The following is a 12,978-nucleotide window of genomic DNA, read 5'->3' as shown; positions in this document are numbered from 1 at the left end:
AAATTAACTGTCAAGTATCCCCAGAAAATGCTACTGAAGAATTACAAGAAAGGGTCATATTTTTACTCAGGAGAGAATTGAGAAGAATAGGCTTCTGGTATCTCTTAGCTATTTTGCCTGACTGGTGTTCTTTGGGCCATTTTTTTTTCCTCCTTAAAAAAAAGTGTGTTTTTTTCCTGGGCCATGACTTAGAACTATGGATACGGCTGAAATATGTTATGTTTCTCAGGTACTTCAACCTCAGCTCTCTCTATCACAGCAGAAGAAAAAAGGAAAGGATGCATACATCGCTGGCGTTCCAGTAAGCTCTCTTTGCTCTGATGAGGATTGGCGTATCTGGAACTGGAGTGTACTTGTCCTTCATCTTTTCATATTGAATCTTGTACTTTTTCTGAGAAATAAATACAGAAGAGAGAGACAAGTTTAAATGTCTTCCCAATTTCCAACCAAGCCACAGGTCTTGTGGAGGGGCACAATGTGTCACACACTTTAAGAGAATAGCTCTGCCTTTTGTGTTTTGATGATGCTGAGCACCATTTATAGTAATGAACTCTCTGATCAGAGGTAGCAGGGGAAGGTTTTAACAAAGTATTTTTCCTTTTACCCGGTGCCTCAGTGCTGAATTCCTATCTCACCTCGCTGACCATGTCCTTCACATCTTTAGCATGCTTCAAGGCTGTGGTCTGGTTTCCAGCGTGATGATGGGGTCTCTCTTTGGTGGCAAGTTCAACATACAGATACTGAATAAGAGAAGAAAGTAAGGTGTCATAGAGATAAAGCATTTAGTATTTAGCATTCAGTCCACTTCATTCATTTCTAACCATTCAGCGGGAAGGTGGTATCTGCTTACTGTCCTGATGTTTGTTTGCTTGTTTTTTTGTTATATGTGCTTCTGTTCATTTGTTTCTCTCTGTCTCATATTTGAAAACACATATACATACTCCAGTTATCTAATATGCCTACTGCTGAGTATGATCCAAGCAAAGCCATGTGATAAAGAATGCTAACAGAAGAGTGAGAGGATTCTGATAGACCCCTCAACATATTTTCCCCTCATTTTTGCTTGAATGCATGAAATATAGCTTCATTTGTCTGTGGATAACAGAAAGATCCTACAGAATGATCAAGCAATTATTTTCATTAGTTTGGGTCCACAGATTTCACAAGTTTTATAACACTTAGGAAAGAAGATATGGCATCCCTTACCTGAGTAAAACACAACCATAATGATCATGGCCCCAAAGAGAACTGCTTCTTCAAGTGCAGTGTTAGTGGGCATGAGGTTGCAGCAAGGACAACCAAGTGTGTGAGTCTGCCACTGGCCAGGTGAGGCCAGGCACATATAATCACCCCCTGTGATGCCTGAGTGGCAGGTTTATGAACCTCTGAGCTTACCTGACTCTGAAGCTTCTGCCCTCGCTTGGCTCTTAAAAGATCGGGAGTATCAGGAACTGAAGTAAAGATTGACTTCTGCTTCTTGCCTGCAGCTCTGTAGACCAGCTAGACATAAACCAAGTCATCACCATCATTTCTGTTTCATGGGCATGTTATGTTCTCTGCAGATGCCTTCACTGCTTTTACATAGAAAAGGTAGGAGCCCTCCCACTGCAATGATTACAGTTTCTTCCCAATAAACCAACCTTTTATTTACCTCCTGCACCCTCCTTTTCTCTTTTCCCCTGTGTCAAAACAAGAGACATTCTCTAGCCTGTCCAAAATTCAAGCCTCCTGCTGTGTTCCTGGTCCCACTTGCAGTTGTCCCTTCTAGTACACTATTTCAGCAATTGTCCCCTTCTCCTCTGTATCTTCCATCCTTCTTGTTTTCCCAACCCTGTCTTCACCTGCAAACAGACTCAAGACCTCCTGTCATTAATTAAGCCTTTTCCAGCCTCTAGCCAATGGCCTTCATTCTTCTTTTCTCAGCCAAGTTGCCTGTGTTTCTTCTTTGCCTCTCTTTTGATTAATTTCTCAAGACCATAGTTTGGCTCCCACCTACTCACAACAATGAAGTCACACTCATTGAGACTACCAAGAACTTCATGATTGCCACGAACACTTCTCTGTAGCAACTGAAGCTGCTCAGTGTTTCATTCCTGAAAACTCTTTTCTCTGGCTTCCATTCCACCATTCTTCCCTAGGTGGCCTCCTGTCTTTTAGGCCTCCTCATCAGCCTCCCTCTGTGGTTCTGCTCTCATGCAAAGGCTGCTGTTAGCTGGGGTGAAGGATTGGCCCCTTTCACCCAAGACATTCTCCTGGGGTGATCTCATCTGTACCTGTGATCTCAAACATCACTTTGAGATTGATGACTTCCAAATCTATATATCCAGTGTCTTTCCTGAGCTCCAGACCCAAGTTTTCTGCAACTTTCTGAATTTGGGTGATTTACCATGTTCAATGTATGATTCTTTATATTGCCTCTATCTCTATCTCAAATTACTTCTCCTATTTTCTCTATTTTGCTGAATGACTCGTTGATATCCCAGTTACTCAGGCCAGAAACTGCGGGGAGTCATCCTAGGCTCCTCCCTTATTCCTACATCAAAATGGTCATGAATCCTGGGCCCCTCACTTTGTGATATTTTGAAATCTGATTCTTTGCCAACACCACTGCTCTAGTTCAGCCTTCCATCTTATTTTCTACATGTCGAAACCACCTGCTCAGCTCCTCTATTGGACCACTCCACATGATTCACCCATCTTTCAAAAGTCTGAGACACATATTTTTTTAATGCTCAAATCTATTCTTCATAGAAATAATTCTTCAATGATTTTTCATAAGGTCCAAGGGCATTTACATAACACCTACGAGTCTTTATAACCTGGCTTCAACCCATATTTCTGTAATAGCTTCATTTCCCAGTGTCCTGCCACACCCCCCATGTGCTATGTAAACTACTCCCAGTCACAAGAACTCAGTATGGCTGCTTTCACAGACTGTCCTTCCTGCCTTGAATGTTCTTCTCCCTCTTATTTGCCTGGAAAACTCCGAGAGTCCATGCTGTCTTGATTATTCCTATATAAGACCATTTATCACACTGATGCCTGTTTCTTCTCCAAGACTAGGGCACAGCAGTTCAGTGGTACGATCCTTTCATCAACTAGAGCTCAGACAAAGGGCCTAAAAAATAATAGTTCCCTAATAAATGTTGAAGGAATTTAAATAATGAGGCAAATGAGAAAGAACAAATGGAAACCCCATAAATTCTAATCATGGATATAAATACCAGTTGAACAGATAAAATGTAAGAAATACACATACACACACACACACGTCGATTTCTTTAAATCCGAATTATATACCACTGCAAGTTAAAACAAAGTGTAACTCGTGTGTTTGGGGCTGTTTTTCTCATGTTACTATTGAGAGGAAAGAGATAAACTAAATGAAAACTTAATGTTTCTTACAAGCTAAATTTTGAGTAAAGTAAATCAACAACTCATAGAATTTTATGGTTAAAATGAGCTCAAATCATCATTTAGTCCAATTCTTCAGTTTAGGAAATTAGGGTGCTAAAGTTGTGAATTACATAAGGTCACATAGCTAACTGGAAGTAAATCTGGGACTAAAACCCAATTCTCCCAAGCCATTTTTTCTTATTTTTAAATTTTATTTATGTATTTATTTTTAGAGACAGTGTCTCACTATATTGCCCAGGCTGGCCTCAAACTCCTGCACTGCAGTGATCCTCTGGTCTCAGCCTCCCAGGTAGCTAGGACAATAGGTATGTACCACTGTGCATGGCCTCTATGCCATTTCTAGAATTATACATTTCTCTGTGTATTATATTTCCCCTGTACTTAGGTATGCATCGCTTATGCTTCTTGGGACAACATGCCTGCTTCCTAGTACTATAAATGTGTATATGTCAAGAATCTACACAATTGAAAGACAACTCAAAAATCAGTAACTTCTTTTGGCCATCACACTTTTTACTAACTCAATGTTTTCTAAACTTTCCTGGTATTAACTCCCACCATGGTTCTTATTAAAAACGGATTCGTAGGCTCTCTCCCAACCCTTCTGAATTCAGGGGAGTGGCTTGGATCAGTATTTTATCAAGTCTGGGTCATTCTTATGGAGAGGCAAATGTGGTGCAAACTGCTCTACTGAAAAATATCCATTCTTCTTTCTCAGTGCTGATGCGCAATTTGCACAAAATCCCCCTGGGAATTGAGAAGAGGAGAAACTAAAGTTTTAGATAATTCTGAACCCAGAAAGCCAAAAAAAGTAAAGGTATTTCAGAGTTATCTTTACTCTGAAGCACTGTAAGTTACCATTTTATTATGATTATGATTATAAATCATAATCGTAATCATATAGGAGAGATGTGGTGCAGTGGTTTTCAACACAGGTTGCATATTATTAAACAGAATCTCTGTAGAGCATCTAAAAGTATACAGATGCCCAGACACAGAGAATCAGAGTCTGCTGTGGAACTAGGGGTCAGGGCCCTCTCTGGGTGGTTTTTAAATATTTTACAGGTGATTCTCATACTGAGCCAGAGTGGAAAAGCACAACTTTACTTGGATAAAAATAACATAAGCATTCCAGTCTGAGTGCGAGCACTGGCTGAAATAACACAGTGAAGCTTTTAGGAAAGCAAATGGGCTCAATGTTGCATTTGCAAAAGCTGAAGAGTTAGTCATCCTCTGTCTCTGGCTCACTGAGTATAGGAAGCTGCATATCCCCTCCACTGAGGGTGACATTTGGTATTTCAGGGCATCGCTAAGAGCATAAGATTCCTAATCAGCAGCCATCAGAGCTACTGAGAAGGATGAAATGGCCTGGAAGCCAATGCTCAGCTGGGTGAAGCCACAATACAGAATGGTGAATGCACAAACTGTTGAATGGAGCTACAATACCAGAGTGACAGTAGAATGAGAATGGTCAACTGACCTATAAGAAGAGCAACCATTTACACTTGTGAAATGCCCTTTGGCAAACATGCACATCTGTTATGGCCAGGGCACTATGGGACACACATAAATAACATGGGGTCCAATCATCAAGGAACCAACACTCTAGGTGAAAGAATCAGATCTATTCACAAATAACTGCAATATATCAGGAGCCTCAGTGCCAACTGAACATGAAACTAAGTAGTCTGTTTTTTACTGAGTGGGCAGCAGAGCAGGGAGCCATTGAAGGCTTCTCCAATGGCACTGCCATGTTCAGGGCTCCTGATAGCAGGAATTAAAGAAAATTTTGAAATAAGTTAAGTTTAGAGACAACAAAAATAATAAGTAAGAAGGCCTTTCTAGGCCAGGCGTGGTGGTTCATGCCTGTAATTCCAGCACTTTAGAAGGCCAAGGCGGGTGGATCACCTGAGGCCGGAGTCCGAGACCATCCTGGCCAACATGAAGAAACCCCATCTCTACTAAAAGCACAAAATTAGTCAGGCGTGGTGGTGCATGCCTGTAATCCCAGCTACTCTGGAAACTGAGGCAGGAGAACTGCATGAACCTAGGAGACGGAGGTTGCAGTGAGCTGAGATCACGCCATTGCACTTCAGCCTGGGCAACAAAAGCGAAACTCCATCTCAAAAACAAGAAAAGAAAAAAGAAGGTCTTTCTAATCTATAAAATCATGCAAAAACCCTCATCAGCCCTAGACATAGGAAGAGCAAGTATGAATATGCTTATCTTACCAAAAGGGGGCAAAATAAGTAAACTGAGGTAAAGTGCAGTTGGTTGACTTGCTTGACATAGTAGTCATTCCACAGTGAAGAGGGGAAATATTTTACCTGCCACAGTTGCCTGAACAGCGGTCACTAGAGGAACTAAGAACCTTGTGGAGTAATTCAGTTTGTACTGGTCAATTTGGTTGACTTTAGTGACAAGTAAAGGGTCCTTACCTCACTCAGATGTGTCTTCAGTTCTTGCACTTTTCTGTATTCTGGAGTGTCAAGCACCACTTTGTATTTGTCTCGCATCTTCCTTGCCTTATCAGTGTACAGGTAATTAGACTTAAAAAAAAAAAAAAAAAAGAGAAATACAAGTTGATTAATCACTTCTGGGATTCATGTCATGTTGTCTTTCAAATGGCTGGCATGTGTAAGCTGAGCAGGGCTTTCATGTGTCCTGGATGTCTTCCCAGGCAGAAGCAAAAACAATTGTCATTTAAGGAAGCTCAGCACCTTCCACAGGAGGCACAGATCACATTAAGCAGGTGATAACCGGCTCAAGTGAGTTAATGGTAAATTTCCCCTTAGAAGGAGCTGCAGGCTAAGATCCCTTCTGCCTAGCCCTGGAGGCTGGTGATGGGGGCATCCAGCTGTGCAGGGGTAATTATGCGTTGTGATGATGTGCACTCACCCAGAGCTTCCGCAGGTGCCGGGAGCGGACCATGTCAGGAGTGTCATACAGGAAGCAGCCAAATCCCTTCAGGACCCGCAAGTCCTCTTTGTATTTAATCTGAGAGGCAAACACAGAAATACAGCTGGTCATAAGCAAATGTAAATCAGGAAACACAAAAGATGGAGTAGCAACACTTCTTCATTACTGTATCTTTCGTTTTGGTTCATCTACTTTTTTTTTTTTTTGAGATAGAGTTTCATTCTTGTTGCACAGGCTGGAGTGCAATGCCAAGATCTTGGCTCACTGCAACCTCCGCCTCCCAGGTTCAAGCAATTCTCTTGCCTCAGCCTCCCTAGTAGCTGGGATTACAGGTGTACATCATCATGCCCGGCTAATTTTTGTATTTGCAGTAGAGACGGGGTTTCACCATGTTGGCCAGGCTGGTCTCGAACTCCTGACCTCAGGTGATCTGCCCACCTCAACCTCCCAAAGTGCTGGGATTACGGGCATGAGCCACCATGCCTGGCTGGTTCATCTACCTTGTACTCTTAGTTTACTTGCACCCAAATAAGTCATGGGTTTTTTCATTTAAGTCTCTAGCCCTGAGGTGAGGAGAGAACACTGCTATTATTTTATTACTGTAATATTGATTGGAGAAAAGAACAGATTGAATGGATTGATCTTTTAGGAGGAGAGAACATACAAGGAGAATGAAAAAAGTGGCAGCAAGAAGTTGCTAACGGGGTCAGAGTAGGGATGAGTGAGAGGAAAATACTCAACATGACCTGGGACGGAGGCCACATAGGGAGTTAGGGAGTGAGGAGTTGGAATGATTCCGTGTTGAATGTAGAATGGTGGTCACTGAGTGATCAAGAGTAATGGCAATTCTGTCTTCCCCAAGTGGTCCTCTTATTACTGTTTCCATAGCTGGAGAATCGTGGCATCCTCCTCCCACATTGTCTTACCTCCAACTTGTACTCTTTGTTTAGAAGTGTTTATCAGAAAACGCTGTTCCAAGACCACTGGTTGTTTTAACTGCTGAAAGCAAGCCAGCCTGCCTCTTGTTAAGACTACTCCAGAAAGACCCCTACAAGATGCTTACATCACTGGTAATGTCTCCTACGTAGCGGCAATGGATCACTTGGGGTGTGTATGGCAGAGAGATCATGTGGCCCTGCATCTTGAAGAAGTCTGATTTGTAGATCAACTAAAGAAAAAAAATACCCAAAAACACATGCATTAGAGACCGAATGATTGACATTCATCCCTGTCTCTACTCCCTGTCTTTCCTAAGAAAATACCCACCTCACTGACAGCCTCTTGTGTCTTCTTGACTTGGCGGATCTCAGGGGTATCGGGAGTTGTATGGATCTTGTCTTTCAGTTTGTGGTACAATTCCCGATACAGTCTCTACATTGGAGGAAATATCATTACAGGTATTTAGTAAGGGATGACGAGAGCATCTACTGACTAATCAAGAATAAAATATTTTAATAAGGAAGAGGGGAGGAAATATCAAGGATATAGAAAATGATTGAGATTAGGAAAAAAGGAGAAAATGAGAGTTATTTCATTTCGGTGAAGAATTCTGAGCACAAAGCCTTCCACTTTCTATCAGACGGCTGCATAGTAGGATCAGATATGCAAACCAATAGTTGGTGTAGAAAACCAGGATCATGAGTCAGACTAAAATGCAACCTTATTAAAGATTTTTGAATATAAATGTCAAAAGAAGAAATTATTCCTTTAGAAAAGTTTTGCATCATAATCTATGGAGCCGAGTCTCTCCAATGCATTACCAGATACAAAAAAACCACTGCCAAGAAATATCAGTATCAAAATGTGACAATAAGGAGCTTTTTCGTTTTTGCTGGTATGTAGGTTTACAACTGAAATACAGTTCATTCTTAATGCATTTCAAACAAAGCCATGGCTATTAAAACTCAGTATGTCTCTTGGAGAATCAGCATTCAGGTACCTCGCTGGTAACACTGTTGACTCTCCGGACGTGCACAAATGGAACATCTTTGGGACCAAGTGTATACCCATATGCCTTGGTGTGTTCATAGGCTTCTTTGTACTTGAACTGCAAAAGCAAAGTTGGAATGAGATCAGTGATGGGTAAACAAGAAGCGACATTACATTTCTGCAAATAGAAAAGAGATGTCATCTTTATTTGAAAAATTGCTCTTTTTAAGGATTAAGTATGAGGAAAAGTCATTGACAAAATTTCAATATTAATCCAAGCCTTGAAAATTATGTCTTGTAAAATAAAACCAGGCCCAGAAAAGAATAAAATTCGACCTCGCCTAGGTGAAATCTGTTTGTAGGGAGGTGTGCAAAATGCCAAAGAAAATCTATATTTTTAGCCCCAATGTGGCTAGAAAATTAGAAAATACAATTAGGTGTTAGATTATTAAATCTATCATATCTATATAGATATAGATATAGATATACACACATACACACACACACACATATATATAATATACTTCCAAAGATGTTATATCTTCTGCAGTGAAACATAGCAGAAGGAAGACAATACTATCACCACACCTCAGTAGTGCGTGTGTGAAGTTGCATTTCCAGTAAATGGCTTGGGATAATTCAGGGTGCATCTGTGCAAATTCAGCAGAAGTAGAGGCATCATGACAGCCATGGGCCCTTAGCCAAGGCTCCCACGAACATCCTGTTCTAACCCACAGGGCTACCAAGGCACTGCTGAATTGCAGAAGTGGTCAATTCCACAGCACCCCTCAAAAATGTGCTCTCTCTCCTCTCCAGCTCCCATCATTCTATCAGGTTGAACCTCTAGGGTGTGACTGGAGGATTAGGACAGGCTATTAATTAATATGAGTCTCCTGCCACCCCCACCTTCAGACCCATCTCAATGAGGAGGAGACTACTCACATAACTGCTCATGTAACGGGTGTCCTTGATGTGTTTGAAGTGAGGAGTGTCACCTGGAAGTCTATATCCAGTGGGCAGGGTGCGCAGGCTGGTTTTGTATAGATTCTGCCGGAATGAGGAAGAGCAGGTTAAATGACATCTGGCATCAAGTAACTGATTTGAGCTTAACAAATCACATATCGCTCATGTTAGGTTTTTGACTAGATACTTAATATACTTATGCTCGCTGAATTGATTTCAGGAAAGAATTAAATACATTCTAAGAGTCATAAAATGAGTCAGATTACTCTTCACTTATTGTTTTGGAAAAATAGAACAATGAGTGAAATGGTTTATTGAAAGTAGTTCCTGGCCAGGTGTGGTAGCTGACATCTGTAATCCCAACACTTTGGGAGGTCAAGGCAGGAGGACTGCTTAAGGTCAGGAGTTGAGACCAGTCTGGACAACATAGCAAGATCTCACCTCTCCAAAAAATTAAAAAATTACCCAGGCATGGTGGCGTGTACCTGTAGTCCCAGCTACTTAAGAAGCTAAGGTGAGAGGATCACTTGAGCCCAGCAGTTTGAGATTGCAGTGAGCTGTGATTGCACCATTGCACTCCAGCCTGGGAGACAGAGGAGACCCCGTCTCCAAAAAACAAAAATAAATAAATAAAAAAGTAATTCCTCTATGCTTCTGAACATATGCCCAGTTGGCTGTATGGCATCTAGCAAGAATTTGGGAAATGCAGAGAAGACAGGTAACCAAGTGTCACCTCTGCCATTACTCCGTCCTCAGGTGATGATGATATGCAAGCCATCACCAAGATATAGCCAGGCACATGTTTGTATTACCCTCTCCTGCCTCCTCCAAACACAGTATGTTGACATCAGGCCATGAAGAGGTCAGGATGCACATGTTCATGGCAGAAAGGGAGGACAGGGAGGAGTGTCTGTCTGTGACCTTAAATACTCTGTCTCTTGGAGTTTAGGATTAAGAATTACATTTAAGGCCGGGCGCAGTGGCTCAAGCCTGTCATCCCAGCACTTTGGGAGGCCGGATCACGAGGTCAGGAGATCGAGACCATCCTGGCTAACACGGTGAAACCCCATCTCTACTAAAAAATACAAAAAAAACTAGCCGGGCGAGGTGGCAGGCGCCTGTAGTCCCAGCTACTCGGGAGGCTGAGGCAGGAGAATGGTGTAAACCTGGGAGGCGGAGCTTGCAGTGAGCTGAGTTCCGGCCACTGCACTCCAGCCCAGGTGACAGAGCGAGACTCTGTCTCAAAAAAGGAAAAAAAAAAAAAAAAAAGAATTACATTTAAAATATGAAAAACCAAATTATTTTTATTTTCTAGACAGGGTCTCACACTGTCACCCAGGCTGTAGTGCAGTGGCACCATCACAGCTCACTGCATCCTTGACCTCCCTCGGCTCAGGTAATCTTTTCACCTCAACTTTCCAAGTAGCTGGGATCACAGATGCATGCCACTCTAATTTATTTTTGGGATAAATAATTTATTTTGGATTTATCCCAAATAAATAAAATAATTTATTTTGGGCCTCTCAAAGTAGCTGGGATCACAGATGCATACCTGGCTAATTTATTTATTTTTGTATTTTTATATAGACAGGGTTTCACCATGTTGCTCAGGCTGGTCTCCAACTCCAGGCTCAAGCTATCCGCCTGCCGTGACCTCCTAAAGTGCTAGGATTACAGGCATGAGCCACTATGCCGGGCTACAATTATTATTATTATTATTATTATTATTATTATTATTATTTGAAATGGAGTTTTGCTCTTGTTGCCCAGGCTGGAGCGCAATGGCACGATCTCGGCTCACTGCAACCTCCGCCTCCGGGATTCAAGCGATTCTCCTACCTCAGCCTCCCAAGTAGCTGGGATTACAGTCATAAACTACCATGCCTGGCTAATTTTTTGTACTTTTAGTAGAGACGGGGTTTCACCATGTTGGCCAGGCTGGTCTCGAACTCCTGACCTCAGGTGATCTGCCCACCTCAGCCTCCCAAATTGCTGGGATTACAGGCGTGAGCCACTGCACCTGGCCCAAAATTATTTTTAATATTCAAGATGAGAAATAGCATGAAAAGTTGAGACCAAATCAGCACCACTGGGTAACATAGAATAGGCAGGTTAAATATGCAGGTGGGATCCAGGTTCTTTCTCTTCTGAATTCCAGCCACAATTTCTAGTTCCTCTTTTATTGAGGTTAAAGGCCTTGTCTCTGTCATCTTGATTTTCAGCTTTTTGAAAGCAGAGAAGGTATATTGGCTTTCTTCTTTGTAACCTGTAAATATTGCTAAAACATGCCCATTTATGGTAGTTTGATTGCTCCATAGGGGGATCCTGGCAGCTAGGAGGGAAGACAGATTATGCTCTGTGTTTTTGTTTTTTCACCTCATGTGAATGGAACAGCATTTACACAAGGTAAGGTGAGCTGATGGAATGGATTTCTGCTGGGCACTACCAAGTTCTCACTGCTTACCGAACTCTGGAGCTTGTATGCATGAAGGGCCCGGTCCAGATCCACGGTTTTGGTAGTTGGAGCCACTTTGCCTCTGACACTGTGCACATAGTCATAGTGGTAGACAGCCTGGTGCAAAAGAAGCATTGTTAGAAACAAAGAGAATGGGAACCCAGGTCCCTCTTTAAAAAAAAATAACGGTAGCCTGCTTCCCTTTGCCTGGAGAACTCATCTGACATATTACTGTGACTTGTCCAATAGGATCAGAGCCAGGGTGTGGACACATGATCACACTGAGACGAGATGGCCCAGGCATAAGAAGAGGAGGGGTGGGCATTTTACCACTAGAAGTTCCAAAATAATAGGTCTCAGTGTTTGCACTCACTGGCAGGATTTGATATTGACTTACCGACCTGTGGAGTTAATAAAGAAAGAGCAGCTTTGTGCCTGTCCTGCCTGCTGTGAATCAGGTGTCATAGTGGGTGCTTCCTTACGTCCCCATTTTATGCATCAGAATGGGAGGCTCAGATGGATTAAGTGCTTTTCATAAGCCTTATAGATAATGTGTGGTAGAGGCGGGACTGCACTCCACAACTCTAACTCCAGAGCCTGCTTGCTGCTTATTCTACCATAATTGGCTCTAATTTATTAAATGGCCTAGACGGAAATAAACTTGCTATGACACAGGGCACAAAAAACAATGCTGGAAGCGCTAAGGCACAAAGTTACTTCATAGACTCAGATCACCTACAGCTCCGCCCAAGCAAACTGCTTGAATGCATCAGGTTTCAGGAAACAATCACCAGCAGCATCTTCAGTGCTTTCAAACGCACCAACTCTGGTTTCCTAGTTAGAAAAGACGTGGCACTGCCTGGTCTATGGTTTTTGCCACCTCTGCTTGAGTGGTGGCCCTGCCTTTATTACTGTCCACTTAACTTCCCCAGAGAGCACTTACGTCACTTAGCTGTTTCCCACTTTTGACAGCCTGCACGTAGACTGGTGTATCTGTGACAAGCTTATAGTCATTCCTTGTTTTCAGCATGTGAGCTTTATACTTGATCTGCCGAGAGGAAGAAAACAAACCCATGTTGGACCATTCCTTATGCTTGAAACTGCTGGTTTTCATAGAGGGCTTGGTTGCTTTTAACTCATGAGATTTACATTCATCAGCACTTATTCAACAGACCGAGATGCATTTGAATTTTATAACAGTGTAACCAACACTTATATGGGGCTTCTAGAGTCTTCTAGGACACTTGATAACTACTCTTCTAGGAAAGTTTAAGCTTTCTTACTGAAATCCTCAT

The 12,978-nt window shown here is 42.1% G+C and overlaps 1 protein-coding gene across 42 annotated transcripts in view; it reads right to left on the bottom strand.

Annotated features, from left to right (window-relative positions):
• Positions 1–12,978, bottom strand: part of NEB (nebulin) — a 224,169-nt gene that overhangs the window by 56,029 nt on the left and 155,162 nt on the right. For all 42 annotated transcript variants that reach the window (XM_050750407.1, XM_050750362.1, XM_050750367.1 and 39 more), the window contains 11 exons: positions 12,627–12,731; positions 11,693–11,800; positions 9,208–9,312; positions 8,276–8,383; positions 7,603–7,707; positions 7,400–7,504; positions 6,316–6,414; positions 5,856–5,966; positions 1,396–1,500; positions 636–740; positions 287–391 (listed from right to left, as the gene is read on the bottom strand). In XM_050750407.1, coding sequence (XP_050606364.1) covers positions 287–391; positions 636–740; positions 1,396–1,500; positions 5,856–5,966; positions 6,316–6,414; positions 7,400–7,504; positions 7,603–7,707; positions 8,276–8,383; positions 9,208–9,312; positions 11,693–11,800; positions 12,627–12,731 — 1,161 coding nt within the window. The remainder of the gene's footprint in view (positions 1–286; positions 392–635; positions 741–1,395; positions 1,501–5,855; positions 5,967–6,315; positions 6,415–7,399; positions 7,505–7,602; positions 7,708–8,275; positions 8,384–9,207; positions 9,313–11,692; positions 11,801–12,626; positions 12,732–12,978) is intronic.

Source organism: Macaca thibetana, chromosome 12 (genome assembly GCF_024542745.1).
Source record: "Macaca thibetana thibetana isolate TM-01 chromosome 12, ASM2454274v1, whole genome shotgun sequence".
Classification (NCBI taxonomy): domain Eukaryota; kingdom Metazoa; phylum Chordata; class Mammalia; order Primates; family Cercopithecidae; genus Macaca; species Macaca thibetana.
Note: the sequence above shows the minus strand (reverse complement) of the source record. Positions and strands in the feature narration are given on the sequence as shown.